This window comes from Podarcis vaucheri, assembly GCF_965113315.1.
Source record: "Podarcis vaucheri genome assembly, chromosome: 6".
Taxonomy (NCBI): Eukaryota; Metazoa; Chordata; class Lepidosauria; order Squamata; family Lacertidae; genus Podarcis; species Podarcis vaucheri.
In genome coordinates this window covers 44,043,242-44,062,126 of record NC_138764.1, presented here as the reverse complement: position 1 = coordinate 44,062,126, position 18,885 = coordinate 44,043,242, and the positions used below count along the sequence as shown (strand labels likewise).

The window sequence follows — 18,885 nt, the reverse complement described above, 5'->3', positions numbered from 1 at the left end:
AATCTCAACGCATGATTAATGCTTGAGAGGAGACGGGAAAAAACCCCTTTGCTTACGAAGAACTTGCTTTTCCTCATCTGTTCTGTGAGTGCCTAATGTACAATGCAGATGAGACTGTCAGAGGTCCCTCCCCTTACATCCCCTACGAGAGGAAGTTTGTTGATGTAGTACTGACATTGCTTCTTCAAAGCCAGCAAGAACAAAAAGAAAAGAGAAGAAAGCCCATGAAACCACAACAGCCACTCCAAGGCGAGACGTGCATTGATTTGTTCTGCTGGAGAGTGGAACAGGAGCTCGCAGAACTCATGATGAAAGAGCACAGCAGCAGCAGCAGCAGCACCTACAGCAGCGTCGGTCCGAGCCGTGTCAGCGATTCCACCATGGAAAGCCTGCAATCACTCAAGCCTAACTACATGCCTGTGTGTTTATTTGCAGAGGAATCTTATCAAAAATTAGCAATGGAAACTTTGGAGGAATTGGACTGGTGTTTAGACCAACTTGAAACCATTCAGACCTACCGATCTGTTAGCGAAATGGCATCGAATAAGGTAAGAGGAAAATATTTATTTCCCCCCAAAATGGTTTGGAATTTAGTTGCATATGGATTTAAACTCCCCCCCCCCCATATACAGCTGTATCTGCAATCAGACCTGCTACTGATTTTACCAAAAACAAAGTTAAAGAAAATGGGTGAACTCTTACACACCACCTCTGCTTCTTATTAAAGCTGTTAAATATTGGTAGTTCCTATCATTACACTATGGAGGTGGAGCAGTAGACATGTGTGATGTCAAACTTTGCAAGCTCTCAAACAGAACACAGTTGTATCCAGAAATCAAGTTTGGTCTTTGATTTTGTTAAATAGGTGTTGGGTACCTAGGTGATCTGTAAATCGGGGGGGGGGGTGGGGGTGGATTATTGTATATATTTACATACTTGGAACAATTCCTGATTTTGTATTAATTATCCCTTAGATACATAGGAATAGCAACAATTAGGCAGTGATATTAAGTTAAAGGAGTGTTCGTAGGAATGGAATTTAAAATCCTGATGGGATTATAATTGGGACAATCAATAACTTTGGAAATAATTGTTTTTAGTAAATTGTCTGTGGTGCTGATAATTACAGTACAGTTATCTTCGCAGTTGTCATGCAGTAAATATAGTATGTATTGCTTTGATTTCAGTTACCGCATTGTACATTGTAAAAGAAAGGTGTTCTGGTTTTGTATATTAGTAGTTGCATGTGTAATGACAAGTCATATAAAGTGCTGCTATGTTAGGAGGCACATTTCTAAAAGGGATAAAAATGTGCTGTAGAAGGTTGGCTGATATGCTTGTGTGTCGTATGTATGCCTTCAACAAACCACTTGGAGAGCCATGCTGATTGTATGGGTTTAACTTAGTAACTAATTGTAAAATTTCCCCATTATATCTCTAACACCTTATCTTTTTACAGTACAGTGGTACCTCAGGTTCAGTATTAAATTCGTTCCAGAGGTCCGTACTTAACCTGAAACTGTTCTTAACCTGAAGCACCACTTTAGCTAATGGGGCCTCCCGCTGCTGCCGCACCGCCAGAGCCTGTTCTCATCCTGAAGCAAAGTTCTTAACCTGAAGCACTATTTCTGGGTTAACGGAGTCTAATCTGAAGCGTATGTAACCTGAGGTACCGCTGTATAGTTAAAACCTGCCGCTTGGACTATATTTACACCAGAGTCGCTCTTTCATTGGCTACTAGCCTGAATATTGATGGATTAAACAAAAGGCACCCCTACTTCCCTGAGGCCGTGGGCACCTTATCTGCTGTGATCCCAGGCACTGTTCAACAGAACAGTCTTTTGCACTGTTAATGCAGTCAGTTGAGCTACAGCATACATGATTCCAGAATCAGATATATAACTTTCTCCAGGTGCACTTATTAACAGTGGTACAGTGGTACCTTGGGTTACATACGCTTCATGTTGCAGACGCTTCAGGTTACAGACTCCGCTAACCCAGAAATAGTACTTTGGATTAAGAACTTTGCTTCAAGATGAGAACAGAAATTGCGCGGCGGCAGCGGGAGGCCCCATTAGCTAAAGTGGTACCTCAGGTTAAAAACTGTTTCAGGTTAAGAACGGACCTCCAGAACGAATTAAGTTCTTAACCCGAGGTACCACTGTACGTGGTGTTTTATGATAAGCAAGCTATGGGGCCTAATATCTTACTCTGTTTCCTTCTGCAAAGGTATCAGTTTTCACACGCTGTTTTCAACATTTAACAAAACCCTCCTTTTAATATCCAGCCTTCATAGACCCAGCCACAAACTACCTACTTAAACTTGCTCAGGTCACCATCATGCATTTTGCTGCTTAATAATAATAATAATAATTTATTTGTACCCTGCCCAGCTGACTGGGTTGCCCTAATTTGTATTTAAATTAGGGACTAATAACCAACTTCACAACCCTGTTGTGAGCAATAATGAGATATGAATATTTTACACAAAAAAGGGCTACGTGGCAATTAAATAGGAGGCAAGAAAGATAGAATAAGGCTTCAGGCAAATGACTCCCAATGCTCCTCTCATCTTTAATTTGCAATTTTTTTACTAGATTGTGTAAAATAAGTTAGAGCATGGTGCTGATAATGCCAAGGTTGCAGGTTCGATCCCCATATGGGACAGCTGCATATCTCTGCATTGCAGAGGGTTGGACTAGATGATCCTCAGGGTCCCTTCCACCTCTACGATTCTTACTATTTCACGTAAATGTATCCTTATGTGCTTTTTAAGGATTTGGACGTGTGTCGGGCAGCTGGAACTACAGCATGATTGTAGCTTTTCAAAAGCTCTTAAGAAGCCTCTTAAAATATGTCAATTAATTAATTAATTGTCAAGTTTTCCACATCCATGAAGTATCAGAATGATCGTCCTCTCTTCCGTCGTCTGCGCAGAGATATGGCAGTAGCAAAACAGTCTGATGCTTTGAAAACAGGATGCTTCTACCTCCCACTTAGTAAAGAATAACGGAAAGAGCAACAGTAGAGAAAGGAAGAAAGCATATAGACCCAGCATGATCCCAAGTGCAAGAGCTGTATAAACAGTGACCTATCTTCCTGACCTCTGCTATTGCTAAGTTCCTGGCCCTATGCCACTGAAGCCAAACTACGTCATTTGAGAATGATAGTGGGCATGGCACAGCTGTTGTAAGTGTGACTCGAATTTCCTGTCTCCTTCCTGACAGACGTAGTTTTGAAGTACAGCGTTGCAAAAACAGTAGACAAAGGGGGGGGGTGACTGGTTTCTAGTGTAGTGCACTTATTCAAAAATGTTACCAAAATACGTTTCTTGGTCATTTTGGCGATGGGAAAGAGAACCTTGGATGAATGTATCCTGTTTGTAAAATACTTGTAGTAAAAAAGAAGAAGCAAATGTTGCTTAAATGAATAATTACATTACTCAGGAATATGAGGAACTTAACTTCTGGTGTTCAACAGCGTGTGGCTCTGACATTCAGATGAAGAAGCGTAGAAAACAGTTCAGAAGGTCCCTGGAGGAGCAAACAGCAAAAAGTAGCAAAGCATTCACTGTGGCTGGCCACGTTCCCATTTCATTAAAATGATACACAAATGTTGTGTTAATCCCATTCAGCTATAAAATACAAATTAGCATACTTCCTGCTGCTGTTGGCTCCTGGTTCATGATGTGTTTCTTGTGCAACTCTTTGTTTTGATGAAGTTTCCAATCCTATTTTTATTGGCATTACTTATTTGCATTTTGGAATCCTTTTCCACACAAAAATCTTAGTGGCTGGTAATTATTAGGTGGAGCATATATGGAAGTGGTGGTTTTTAGAAATCTCATAAGGTAGCATGACATATATTCTAGGTATACAAGTGTACTTTATCATTTTAACTAAAGTCACTCAGTGTGTAGAACTAGTGCTTCTTATGAATAAGGGTAATAATTTGAGATCTGAACGCTTCTGGATGGAACCTAAAACATTGCCTACTAAAAGGAGGAACCAAATAATGACCTGCCCAATACACTCAACCTGCTTTTCGTTATTAAAACAGACATCACTTTGTGTTTTTCCATGGCCTGTATAAAGCTGAGATAGAAATAAGTTGCACAGTATATTTAAAAAAATCATAAATACTGCACTCAGTCAGGTCTTCAGGTATCCTGGGCATGCTTATAGCCAATTTGCATAGCTTGTTGAAGAAATTTGGCCTTTACCTAGATGATAATTTTGTATATCGTGTTTTGCTCATAGGCCTGGAGAACATGCATGTCTTCTTTCTACATTTATAGAATCATAATGTTTAAAGGTACTTCAGTAACTGTATAAATCAGGAGTGGGGACCTCCAGCCTGGGGTCTAGATGTGGCCCTTCAGGCCTCTCCATCTGGCTCCCAGAACTCGCCCCAGACCACACCTCTCACTGGTTCTGCTTTGCAACCGGAGTGCTTTTGTGTCATTGGAATGTGTCCTTCAATTCTGATAGCGCCTCTTGCTTCTCTGGATGGAGAACGGAGGTGTCTGTATGAGTGTGTGCAGAAACTACCCTCCTGTACAAAAGTTAAAAAAAATGTTTTTGTTCCTCCACCATCTGTGGGGGTTGCCTAGAGGGTAGGTGGCCCTTGGGCTGCAAAAGGTTCCCCATGGCAGACCTGATCTAATCCAAACCCCTTCTGATACAGGAACTATCCCTGATAGGAAGCCATAGCTATCCCTGGAAAAAGAACTTCTAATGAAGGACAGTCTTCTCCCTTCTAAAACCACTGTCAAACTTGTCAGCTTCCCCAGAAAAACTGGGACCCTAAACCCCCCCCCCCTTTGAGAGCATGGTGGTCATTATGGGCGCTTTGCTCTCTTGTGATTTCAGGTCAAGATCTCACCCTGAAAAAGCTTTTTTCCCCGAGTTCGTGATCTTACAGGCACCCCAAAACACGCATCTTTGGGCTCCTTGCCTCTAAAATGCTGTTTCCTGATCCATGATTATCTAAACAGCTCATACCATCAAGAAGCTACTCCTGATTTTTAACGGAAATCCCCGTGCTTGTAATTTGAACCCACTGGTTTCTAACTTCTGGAACAGCAGAGACGAGAGTCATCTATGTGACACTCTTTCAAATGGTTAGAGATGGTAACCATGTTACTCCTAACAGTAGCTTCTCAAGGCTAAACATACCCAACTCCTTGGACCTTTCCTAATAGGACTTGGGTCTCCAGCCCCCCCCAGCCCCACCTTATGACTTCATTGCCTTTATTTATGGGCATGTGACTTGAATGAAGCGAGCCATGACCTTCACAAAGCACACCAGGATATGATCTTTCAGAATTACCTAAATGACCCCAAGGGGTATGTGTCCCTACATCACGTAGGCGCTTGCTGAAATGTTCCATTATGGCTCTATTCTGTCTTTTGTTAGCAATATACATACTAGACTATTGTCTGTTATCTGTAAATGAAAATCTATTGGTGTAAACAAAACATTCACTGCACTATTTCAAAAGGGGTTTCAGTCACATAAAACACGCAGGGTCACGCCTCAGTTTTAGGAGGCTAAATAAACTAAACATGAGGACACTAATGTAAACTCTGGAGGTAACTGCTGGCTGCCTTCCAGCTGTCTATGTGCCTCATTGCACAATGTCCATATTGGGAAAGAAGGGGGTGTCTTATTATGAGTTTGCAAGCTCTAGATTTTGCTCACTTGGTACGTGATGGTTCCCTAAAGGTGTGTCAAACTGTTCCTGCTTTTCAGTTTACTGTAACTTCCTTTGTTTAATATACATTGCAAAATAGCCATGAGCCTCCCAAAGACTGTCTAGATTAGCTGTTGGGCAGTCAGCTATAAAACCTACTCCTTTCATTCCCTTTGCTTTTTTAAAGTGGAGTTTAATAGCTGTAAATCAGGGAATTTTGCCTAGATTTATGACCTTTGGTTTGGCATTCCTTTCTCCTGATAGTCTACAGCTATTTGTCCTTGCCTAAGCAAATGGGGAAAGTTGCTACAGGAAAGAATGTTTAGACTAATCAGTCATTAGAGGTGCTCCATTATTATCAATAGATTTCGTAAATGAATCATAACCTTATAATAAATCTCATATACCCTGGAGCAATTTAGTGATTATAAGAGTTAAATAGCTAATTCTTTCTCTAGTAGCTTAAGTTATTACTAAACTCTTTGTGTGAGTTTATGGAGGTACTGAGGAACATTCCACCTGATAATAACTGATTTGGCTTACACTTTGTTTTCAGTCAGGTTCTTCTAGCACAGAGGAAAGCAAACAGATTATTTTCTATAGCAAGGAGTGAGTTGTGCAAGTATTAGTTTTTTGGGCCTATTTAGGATGCACTGCCAAACTAGGGAGTTGCTGTTGGCATTGCTAAACATTTGTATAGCGCTAAAATAGACTAAATACTTTAAAAAACTTATGTAAAATAAATAAATATAAATAATAGGACATAATAAGCTTTGTATCCAAAACTAGTCCTACTCAGCGTAGACCCATTGGAATTAATAAACAGAAGTTAGCCAGGACCATTAGCTCTCGTGGGCAAACTTCAAGAACTCACTGGGGTTTATTTACCTTTAATATCCTACCTAGAACTTGAGAGATTGCAGAATACCCAACTCTGATTTAGGGAGATGATGGTTGCCGTAACAGAATACAAATGCAGCCCATGGCGTGCTAGCTGGTTTTTTGGGCTTAGTTAGCACTGAGGAACAGAGTTTTGGCTATTTTCCCTTGCAAATTTGGAAACTGAGCAGTTCCATTTCATATCCTTAACACTGGGTGACTTTGATTAATTGAAATCAACAATTAATAAAGGATTTTAATGTGCCATAACATTGTCTCAGGAATGCCAATGATTTTGCAAATGATCTTGCAAAACTGGCTCAATAAGCAATTGACTTGAAACCAAAATTTGTATAAGAAAGCTTGTTGGAGAGGAGTTAATGTGTTTATTTTGGACTGTCCTTCCTCTTTGTCCCCCACCCTTTTTTTAAAAAAAGGAAATGTAACACTGCTGTGAGATAAATGGAAATTGATAATGAGGTTGATCATGAGGGAAATGTACATTTATTTATTTTTTATATTTTTGTTCTTCAGCCAAGATTCAAAACTAAATCTCTCTGTGATGTGCAGACATGTATCCTCTCACCTTTTCTAAATTGATGTTGATATCCTGTTTGGAACTGTATACAACTCATGTCCTTTGTTTGAGTTTGAGCATGGTGCCAAATAAAGAATTTAGTGGGATTAGCAAGAGTCTCTTTCCCCAAACAGGGCACCAGACAATGCCAACTTCTCCCATGTTATCACTGATTGTGTTTCTTCCTCACGTGGAACGTCTGCACCAGATTTGTTTTTTAAAAGCAAGACATGCATTTAAAGGCAGTTGCTAAAATAACAGAGGTTGTGTGTAGTTTTGCTTACTGTGAAACAAGAAGAGGGGGGAAAACTTTGACAAGATTCTCGATAAACCCTCATAATGTGAACTAAGCTGAAACACTGCTTAAAGGTTCCATCTGAATGCATTGCTATATCAAAGAGGGAAGAATAAAGTTTCCAAGGAGGACTTTGTTGTTTAGTTGTTTAGTCGTGTCCGACTCTTTGTGACCCCATTGACCAGAGCACGCAAGGCACTCCTGTCTTCCACTGCCTCCCGCAGTTTGGTCAGACTCATGTTGGTAGCTTCGAGAACACTGTCCAACCATCTTGTCCTCTGTCGTCCCCTTCTACTTGTGCCCTCAATCTTTCCCAACATCCATGTCTTTTTCAGGGAGTCTTCTCTTCTCATGAGGTAGCCAAAGTATTGGAGCCTCAGCTTCAGGATCTGTCCTTCCAGTGAGCACTCAGGGCTGATTTCCTTCAGAATGGATAGGTTTGATCTTCTTGCAGTCCATGGGACTCTCAAGAGTCTCCTCCAGCATCATAATTCAAAAGCATCAATTCTTGGGCGATCAGCCTTCTTTATGGTCTAGCTCTCACTTCCATACATCACTACTGGGAAAACCATAGCTTTAACTATACGGACGTTTGTCGGCAAGGTGATGTCTCTGCTTTTTAAGATGCTGTCTAGGTTTGTCATTGCTTTTCTCTCAAGAAGCAGGCATCTTTTAATTTCATGACTGCTGTGCTGCTAGCCACTCCAGTATCCCTGCCAAGAAAACTCCATGGACAAAACTAAGGAGGACTACAGGAACATTAAACAAAGTCGTAAGTTTGTCAATCCATCTGTCGGACTCATCTCCTAACTCTTCCTGCTGCCATATCCCTTAATGCTTAACATATTCAGAGTAAGGAAATTTGTGCCTGCATCTTTGTTGAATACAGATTTCACTTTTGATTTCGTCTGAATACCTTACAACTTGAATTAATCTAAAAATCCTATGCAGTTCTTTCCCATTCAAGCACTTCCATGCTTTCCCATGGAAAGAAGTATGAAGAAAAGTAAAAAAGATTGTAATTTATCATGAAATTGACCGAAAGGGGTTAATTGAACATTCCATCATTCCATGTGTCCAGCATTGGTCCAGCATGCTGAAAGTCCTCATTCTTGGCACTGGCACTTATTTTAGAAAATTACAGGACTCGAAAGCATCAGGGAAAATCATCAAGTCCATCTACTGCCTTGAGACAGGTGGATTATGCCCAGTGTACTCTATATTAAATAGACCAAGAACTACGTTAGTTGCTGAGGTAATTATGTGGGATGTGAGCTCAGTAGCAAGAACTTTGTCAGTTCTAATAGTAAGTTCATGCAGTTGATGTGAGAGACATTGATAAACAAATTTACCCAGGATTATTAATAATATTTATTTATACCCCGCCCATCTAGCTGGGTTTCCCCAGCCGCTCTGGGTGGCTTCCAACAGAATTAAAAGCACAACAGAACATCAAACATTTAAAACCTCCCTAAACAGGGTTGCCTTCAGATGTCTTCTAAAAGTCAGATAGTTGTTTATTTTCTTGACATCTGGTGGGAGGGTGTTCCACAGGGCGGGTGCCACCAGAAAAAGGTCCTCTGCCTGGTTCCCTGCAGCTTCACTTCTCCAGGGAGGGAACTGTCAGAAGGCCCTCGGCGCTGGACCTCAGTCTTTCAAGGGATAGTCAGTGGATATAGTTGGCTCACTGGTCAAATTGCCATCTGTCTTTTGAGTAAAGAGAAGGAGATGACTAATTTATTACTGTAAATGTAAAACATCTACATTAATGCAAATCTGAAGTAGTACTTCCCAAAGCCTTTTAAAGAATTGTAAGTGCAGTGTTTTTAAAAACAACAAGAAAAGCAGGGACACCATCATACTTAGCAATTCTTACAATAGGCAAACCTATTAACTGAAGAATGACTCAATGTCTGGCACAGTTAATTAGCTCATAATTGTTTTTACAGTAGCCTGAAAACATGCATAACAGGAAAACTTCACAATCGGGATCTATTTTTCACAGCTTTACATTTGCATTGACCATTGTTAAAAGATAATGATAGAATGGGTTTTAAGCTTAATCATCTGTTCAGATGTTCACAAAGTGTGATCTTGTAACTGATTATGTGTATGCAGTATCTTTATTTCACTGTCTTAATTAAAATAATACAATTTAATCTCACTCTACATGCGGGGGGAAATTATGAATACAAATTAAGTTGTGAAAGCTCACTGAAATATGCAAACTGCTCCATTCATTCAACTTACCTAACCCAAAGTAGTTATAATTTTCTCTTGTTTATATGCAGTAGTTATTTTACATGTCACTTTTAGTAATTTAGATTAAAAAAAAATATTTACAGAGGGCTACACTAGTATTCACGGATTTATTCAGGGAAATCAGTATTTTCTTACCCTGCAGGCACAATTGTGTTTCTATGCAGCATCTGACATCAGCCAGTGCTCCATATAAATGTTATAAAGGCTTGTTTGTATTTAGATTTAGATTTAGATTTAGATAAATTTATTGTCATTGTCCGTATATACACAGTATACACAACAACGAAAATCAAACACCCACCCAAAGACCGGGTTCACATATACATTTGCACGTATCTCCGAACTCTCATCCTATTTAGACATAATCTATAAAACATAACATAATCCAGAATATAGCATGACCTATTAAAAACAGGGACGCGGGTGGCGCTGTGGGTAAAAGCCTCAGCGCCTAGGGCTTGCCGATCGAAAGGTCGGCGGTTCGAATCCCCGCGGCGGGGTGCGCTCCCGTTGTTCGGTCCCAGCGCCTGCCAACCTAGCAGTTCGAAAGCACCCCCGGGTGCAAGTAGATAAATAGGGACCGCTTACTAGCGGGAAGGTAAACGGCGTTTCCGTGTGCGGCTCTGGCTCGCCAGAGCAGCGATGTCATGCTGGCCACGTGACCCGGAAGTGTCTCCGGACAGCGCTGGCCCCCGGCCTCTTGAGTGAGATGGGCGCACAACCCTAGAGTCTGTCAAGACTGGCCCGTATGGGCAGGGGTACCTTTACCTTTTATTAAAAACATAACATAACCTAAAACCTATCTCATTCCTTCCACTCCCTACTTACTAAACCTTGCAACTGGCCCTGAGATCATTATTTAGTGCAATCAGAGCTCTTGGATAGAAACTATTCAGAAGGCGTGTGGTTCGTGTTTTCATTGTCCTATATCTTCTGCCTGAAGGCAATAGTTCAAAGAAGTTGTGAGCAGGGTGGGTGGGATCTCTCAGAATATTATGTGACTTCTTCAAGATGCGAGACGTGAAGATCTCATCCAGGGTTGGTAGTCGGAGCCCAATAACGTTCTGGGCAATTTTAATTGTTCGCTGTAAAGCTTTTTTATCCGTTTCAGAGCTGCTCCCATACCACGATAATATACTATAGGTTAGGACACTCTCGATGGTACTATGATAATAGGACAGGAGTAGGTGCTGGGATAGATTCAGTCCCCTGAGCATTCTCAGGAAATACAACCTCCCCTGCACCTTCCTCACAACCATATTAAGAATGGTGCATACTCAATGTGAATAAAACTCCATCTGAATTTGCTGACCAAGCAAGCAATTTATCTATATACCAGTTGCTTCAAAATGTCACTGGATTACATTTTGTTAAGCAGAGTCATAACTTATCAATGCCCTGTACGTTCCTCCCCGCCTTTCTCACGGAAATTCCACTGAGTGGCACAACATTTGGGCATGGCAAAAACCAAGAGAAAGTTAAGCAGCATATCTGAATGCAACTGACATCAGTGGACCCCGGTTCTCAATTCAGCACTTGCTCAATTGATCCAAATTAGATTCAGGCATGCCTAACCTCCAGTAGCATCCAATTAAACTGGTGCTTCTTCAGATTGCCATTTAGGCTTGTGGGCTTTCTATGGGCATTTGGTTGGCCATTCTGAGGGGTTTTTCCACACTTTTCTTCCCAGGCAGATGTCTGTGCTTTAATGCTCCATGTCTGAGCAGTTGTTGGTGAGGTGTTTTTTTTTTTTTTGTCCCCCTGCGCTTTAAAGAGCAAAAACCCGCTCTTTAAAGCTAAATCAGAGCAGACGTCAATTTGGGTTTGCCGCAAAGGGATGTTTGCTCCATTTAAATCGCAGGTCGTGCCTGAAAAAAGCAGAGGAAAGTTAAGTTAGCATAAACCCTGAAAACAGAATGCTGAGCTAGATTGGTCTATGTTCTTGTCATGTTCATGATGACAGTTCTTGTCATGTTATTTGCACACACACTTACCTCCCATTGAACCTAATAGAGCTTACCTTTGAATAGACATACAAAGGATTTCACTGTTAATTGTACACATCCATCTGAAAGGAAGTGTATTGTGAGTGAAGGAAGTTTGGACAATGAGTATGAGAGGAACTCTTTCTTAGGCCCATACAGTCTTCAGCCTGCTCTCATATAGGCCCTATTTAATTTATAGATGGCTGGCCTCTTCAAATGTCAGCAGAAAGGCAATTCTCCCCTGTAGACTGCTGGTCAGATTATATATATTATTTCCCCAACTGTAAGCAAATTTAAGAAAACCACTTCCTGCTCAAACTTCTTTATTAATATTGCAGAGCCATACCTTTGTGTTCAATATAAAATTAAATGTCTTAGATTATATTGATTTGGTTCTCAGAATAAAATCTTCCTTAACTGAAAGCCTGACGTTCTTTCGCTTTTGACTAAGTTGTTGGCGCACCAGTCCATTGATCTGAGTCCTAAATGAGATTCATGAGCTTGAAAGTCATTCCCCTGCGCCTACGTGGCTGGGATTCCTGACCTTCACAGGGAGCATCATTCACACCTTCTCTTGCCCATATCTTATGACATATTCCTGAGCAAACCCATCATGAGCCGGTCGGAGAGTGACGCACACCAGAAGCTGCCTCTGCCCATGTGACGCTTCCCCCAGAGCACCCACTTGGAAGCACACAATGCTGGCAGGCAATTTAAAAGACTTCTTTTCACAGTCTGTAAAGGAAACGGTTCAGATGCGTTGTAGCTTATATTTAATTTCAGAGTTTCATAACTCTTTGTTGTTTGTACATAAACACCAGGATTGTGAGTTTTCTCTTCTAGCATTTCAGATTTTGGCTCCAAAATCCAAAGTATTCAATAACATATTTGCCATTCAAACCCAAACTGTAGAAAGTGAGGGCAGCCGAGTACTGTAGGAGTAGTAATAAGCCGGAGTAGCTAAAAGCTCTGAACATTCTTTGACGGCCGATTCTCAGATTTGTTTTTTACTTGGACAAAATATGTATAGGTAGTATTGGCTGTGTGCTCTTCCTGCAGTCTAAAAGACACAGCATAGGCTGCTGTTAGCAAGGTTCATGTTGCCATTGAACTGGTTATACAACCTGTTCAGTTTTCCTGTTACTGCGTATATAGCCCACTTGGGAAAATAAACTAAGCAGTCGCATAGAGGACTGAAGAGTATGTGTCTAACAGATGTTGTTCTGCTGCTGCTAGTTTTCAGTCTTAAGTTGACTATTTTGTTCTGGGGTCAAAATTATTCATGGCTTCTGAACGAATCCCTTAGTGCTTTCCATCACAACTTGGAGCTATTTCATTTTCACAGCAATCACTTCAGATCTGTGAACATCATAGAGTATTCTGGTGTGTGGGGGGGTGGGGGAATTCTGTTATGGTTATGGTTTATCGATCAGCTGGTGTGTGGTGAGTTCAAACCTGTAGGACCAGCTGTGCAACTGATTTCCCATGGGGAAGCCGATAGCATAGCTGATCCTTGCAGAAATCCACTGTGCTGTCCCAATGCTTGGGAAGCACTAAAAACAAGGCTGAGAAGAAAGGACATTGTGTGGTGCTTCCAAAATGCCCCAAAGCCAGCTGGCTCTCAGGCATTTGGGAAGCACTGCACAATGTGTTTTGCAAGCCCTGTGCTTAGCACTTCCAAAGCATCAGCCATAGGGTTGACAAAGCCCCTTGTGCTGCAGTTCCCAAGCACTCAACAACCAGGTGGCTGTGTAAAGCATTTTGGGAATCAGTGCGTGAAGCAGTTAGCAAGCCCACAATGATGTCAAATGATTGATATGTGGGATGTCTCATCTACCAGTCAAAGGTGGCCCTCAGGGTGGGGGCAGATAAGAATAAGGTTCATAAATGGTTTATTGGAAACTAATCTTGTTTCTACCTGTTAGGATGGAGAAAATCCCATGCAACTTCTGTTTAGCAGTGGTGATTGGTCAGTCAATTCCAATGAATTGGTCAAGCTTTTTTAGGCCTGCAGAGTAGAGTTAGCAGAGGTCTCTACTTCTTGACAGCACGTTTATGTAGCTTGAATTCCAACACTAATCTTACCTTGTTGCAAGCAAACAAGGAGTTCTAAGAAATTATTTACATAATATCTGGGCATGGTGTACAATTTAAATTACTGGGCAGGCTGGTTCTTCATATGTGGTAAAGACCAAACAAGCAATTTATCTAAAGAATAGCTAAACACACCTGTATACTATTTTAAACATTTGATTTTTTAAAATAAAAAATCAAAACATGATCTATTACCTGAAAGGAGAGTAAATAATATGTTTCTCTACCCAATAAGCTCCTTTCCAAGCCATTATTAGGATAAAAGGTTGACCCTAGGATCAGCATGGGGAGATGCTATTAAAATATTTGGATTGCCAAAACTTCCTATTTCAAAAGGATATCTCTTATTCCAAGCCATAAGAGATGCGGGAAAATGAATGGAATATCTATAGAACAGTCAACTTGGAACCAAGTGGATCTCTTAATTTTGAAACTGTAATATGGCACTTATTGCTAAGCTACACTGCAATTTGCCAATATAGTCGTACCTTGGAAGTTGAATGGAATCCGTTCTGGACGTCCATTTGACTTCCAAAACATTCAAAAGCCAAGTCGTGGCTTCTGATTGGCAGCAGGAAGCTCCTGCAGCCAATCGGAAGCCCCGTTGGATGTTCAGGTTCCAAAAGAACGTTCGCAAACTGGAACAATCACTTCTGGATTTGCGGCGTTTGGGAGCCAAAACATTCAAGTTCCAGGGTGTTTGGGATCCAAGGTATGACTGTACAGGGAATGGGATCGTAAATCTCTTGCATTGCCACAAGGAGTTAAAATAAGCAGGGAAAAGGGATAGACCTAGCTCTGCCCCACAGTTGCGAAATGCGTTTAGCTTGCTTCCAGGCCTTCATCCTGATTTGTTGGCAGGGAAGTTATACCACATTGCATCAATCACAGCACTTTATGGTGGAGGTGTGGGGAGGGGTTTGTTGTGCAAGGGCTCAAAACCCACTTTAATTTTGCAACCTAAATTTGCCAGTGTGCCATTGAATGCCACCCACAAAACTGCAACAATCTGGAAGCACCCACTGTTACTATATAACCACTCAACCTCTCTTACGCATTAACTCCACTAACATGGGAATAAATAAAAGGGGAAGAGCTTGAAGTGAGAAGCAGCACTGATTGTGGGAACAGGGGCTCATCTGTGTATACACTTAAAAACCAGTTTAAAGAACTATTTATGTGAATTTATGGAGCAGTGCCAACCTAGCAGTTTGAAAGCATGTCAAAGTGCAAGTAGATAAATAGGTACCACTCTGGCGAGAAGGTAAACGGCGTTTCCGTGTGCTGCTCTGGTTTGCCAGAAGAGGCTTAGTCATGCTGGGCACATGACCCGGAAGCTGTACGCTGGCTCCCTCGGCCAGTAAACGAGATGAGCGCCGCAACCCCAGAGTCGGCCACAACTGGACCTATGGTCAGGGGTCCCTTTACCTTTAAAAGAAACAAATGTTACTGTTTTCTGTTGCTAAAGGTCGTATTGAATAAATCACTTTGTGACTAAAGAAAGAATAATACTTCTAATGCAACTTCCATATAACAGACTATTCTTTATAGTTCATATGTATTCTATCATGATATAGATCATGATGTCATGATTCGGGTACCAAAAATGTTTAACAGCTTTTAAGAAGTAGATAAAAATATTTTTCTAGTCAAAGCTTTTGTAGCTTAGGTTTGAACCAATAAATAGCAGGATTTCTTTGGTCCAAAGGGACGGAGATTCTATATTACTAGACTTGCTTTACACACACACACACACACACTTTAGATCTCAGGAATTAGCTTCCAATTTGCTTAAAGCACTCTTGGAATTCCTGTAGCAGGCCATGAGGGCTGCATGACAGTAATCTGAAGGGAAGCCTGTCTGTAAAGGAGGGTGGCTGTCATGTGGTGCTGTTGCCATAGTACCATGGTATTCTTTTGACCAGCTGTATATGAACTCTTGAAGAAAGGAATGAGATATGTGGGGTGGGGGTGGGGAAGAAAGCAGCTTTACATTATAAACCTACACTGGCTGCTAATTAAAAACAGAAATAATATGAAGCTCATCTTTATTTTTAGAATATCCCTGTTTCCTAAAGTGGTCGGGGGAAGAGACAAAAGCGGTGCAAATGTGCTTTAAATGACAACAATCATTCAGTCTGATTTATTTCACTTTACTGAGTGCTTTTAGTGTGGATTCATATACTGACATAAGAAGAGGCAGCGTCTGCATGCAGTGGTTCCTTTGCAGCCTGGGTTTGTAAAGGAAAACATGCAGCACCCTGCATCACATTGGGCTTCTGAATAACTTCTTTTAGGGAACAGGCTATGGAAATATCTTACATTTTGCTCTGCAGATATAGCATAGCTTTCTCTGTTTGCTAAGAATTTCAGAAGTGAAAGCCATCTGGTTTTCTTTGCATTGAAACATTAAAATACTTCTTAGCCAGATGCAAGCATATGTATTTTCTCTGTATATGTAAAGCAATACGAAATCATATTGGAATAGGTAGGGAAGAAAACAATTATAATTTTAAATCAGTGTCCTAAAGCTGTGCTTAAAAATCTCTGTGAGTGAAAGGGGATTTCCCATAATGGCAATGCAGTGATCTGGAGGAGGAGGAGGAAGAATAAGGGGGGGGGCTGCTCGCCTTTTTTCCCCTTGTTTAGATATGCACGGGGCTTCCTCCATTTTAATCTTTCTTTTGAAAAGATGGCTGTATAGCTAAATCCAGCAATGCCTACAAAAGCAGCCGTCCGTTCTTTTTCGCTCAGTTCAGCAAAGGAACACTAATTTGGAAACCCCCCTTCAGACAACTAAGCAACCAGGACTATTCATAATTCATAAGTGCTTTAAGGCAGCTTGCTGGAAACAGTTGGATTAGCTCTCCCTCCTCTGCGCAGCCCTTTTACATCATTTTTGTGTGTGTGTTTTGCCGACAAAACCTCCAACAATACATTATTTTCTGCAAAACTGGAATACAAACCTTGGTGTTGTCTTGGAGTAGCAAGTAGCCATTATTACAGGAATTGTTGACTTTTACCAACATTAGTCTCACTGACCGGGAAATCCTTCTTCCTGAGGAGTTCCTCCCTCTGATCTGCAAATTCTTCATAAGAAATTTCTCTCTTTTGGCGTGCAAAGTCTTCCAAAAATGCCTGAGGCAAACTATTTGTTATCTGTATCTTGGGGTTATATCAAGGTGGGTTTAAAATAAAGAAAAGCAAATAATAATGTCCAGATGTGTTATTTATATGTAAAGTATATATCAGAATCATATTTAATGCTAAATAGCCTTAAACATGTTAGATGCTTGTACAGTAAGGTGTAATATTGCCATACAAACAGAATGTCATGAAAAATAGGAGCATCATTTTATGATCATTTACACAAAGTATATTTAAGTTGCATGCAACTTGATAATCCAGCCAAATGCCATATTAACATTTCATTTTTCCCCTGGCAAAAATTTCTATAAATTGATGTTGCTTTTGTATTGTATGTGGGACATTGCTAAATCGCTCATGATCAAGATTTAGAACAGCTTTATAACTTGTGAGACCAAAAACTGCTCTAAAATCAACATAGCTTTCCAGAATTAGGTAAAATGTATCTGCCTTTTTAAAACGATATTTTTAAAAACTGACAGCACCATAACCTTAAATCGCACCATGTCGTCTAAAAATATTTCTTATATGTCTATAGTTTATCTATAAAGGCATTGCTGAATGATGCCATCTTTAAGTTAGTTAATAATGTCCCATTTTATTTACTGTGCATGTATCGCTCAAAAAAACTGATGGTTTGGGTTTTCTTTTCTTCTAATTACCAATAGTTCAAGAGAATGTTGAACCGAGAACTGACACACCTTTCGGAAATGAGCCGATCGGGGAACCAAGTATCTGAATATATTTCAAACACTTTCCTGGGTAAGTTATCTAGCACCAAACCCATTCCATTCTGTGCGTAAGTTAGGTTTTAACAAGCATGGCCAGGCTCTGATGTGCAGGCGGGGCTGTTCTTACAGGTGCAGTGATGCTTCAGTGATGTAGCTGCACTTAGTTAAACTATGGAACTCACTCCCACAAGAGGCAGTGATGGTTACCAATCAAGTTGGCTTTGAAAGAGGATTAGACAAATTCACAGAGGAGAGGACTATGGAGGCAGTAACGCTACTGAACACCAGTTCCTGGAAAGTATACAGGATGAGAAGAGTCCTCTTGTCCTCGAATCCTGCTTGCAACTTTCCCACAGGCATCTGGTTGGACAAGGAGAGAAAAGGGCGCTGGACTAGGTGGGCCAGTGGCCTCATCCAGCGGCCTCTTTTTATGTTTACAACCCCAACCCCTTCCTTTCCAATCCCAAACCCACTGCGCCGCCCAACAACCCATTTTAAGAACCTAGTGGACTTCTGCTTTGAGTATAGTCATTTGTTTCTCTCATTGAAAGGTTTTTTTTTTAGTGGACTCTAGGAATCACTCTCCAATGCAATGAAAGGAGCTGTGTTCAGGCAGAAGCCCCAGTGCTGTGTAGGGATGAGCTTGAGCAAAGAAACTGGACAAAGTGCTGTGGGGTGCACATTTCATGACATGTCTTGGGCAGCAGATGAAACCGCGGCGTATGAAGGGAACGTGATTTATTCCGTTACGCCACCTTTAAACAGAAGAAAAACCTAATTAGTAAAATCTAGAAGTATAAGAGCATATAGATGCTATCGAGGGCAGAAGTTAATGTTGCAGGCCGTTGCTTAGCAACCATCCATACTCCCCAGGCTTGTAGTAGTGGGGTTGAGAATGGTGCTTGCTTGTGTTACCCTTCTGGGGTGTTTGCTTGCCTGGGGCTATTCATCATGGTGCATTATAAAGCTGAAAAGTTAGAGCAGCCATGTCAGCTAACTCTGTGGTTGGGCCTGAAGTGGTTGGCCCATTACACCAGGACAGCCCTACTTACCTGCTTTTATATGCTCTTCATCTGATTTCTGCTTTGACTATAGCCATTCTTTTTTCTTAATGAAAGATTTTTAGTGATTTTTTCCCTTCATTATATGGAGCAGTGACAAAGTATTTAAATACTAGTACCCTTCCACAACCAATACTCCCCTCCCACCAAAAAAAAACT

General features: G+C 40.9%; 1 protein-coding gene and 1 long non-coding RNA gene across 8 annotated transcripts in view; one reads left to right on the top strand and one right to left on the bottom strand.

Annotated features, from left to right (window-relative positions):
- Window positions 1–18,885, top strand: part of PDE4B (phosphodiesterase 4B) — a 261,207-nt gene that overhangs the window by 231,418 nt on the left and 10,904 nt on the right. For 6 of the 7 annotated variants that reach the window (XM_082227590.1, XM_082227591.1, XM_082227592.1 and 3 more), the window contains 2 exons: window positions 436–548; window positions 17,603–17,696. In XM_082227590.1, the coding sequence (XP_082083716.1) occupies window positions 436–548; window positions 17,603–17,696 (207 nt within the window). Of the gene's footprint in view, window positions 1–435; window positions 549–16,474; window positions 16,970–17,602; window positions 17,697–18,885 lie in introns of those variants that run through there. The other variant, XM_082227596.1, reaches the window with a different exon arrangement.
- Window positions 10,981–15,146, bottom strand: LOC309534987. Its single transcript, XR_014220960.1, has 3 exons — window positions 15,037–15,146; window positions 11,729–13,778; window positions 10,981–11,576 (listed from the first exon to the last, which is right to left on the bottom strand). It is a non-coding gene; the product is annotated as an uncharacterized lncRNA (long non-coding RNA).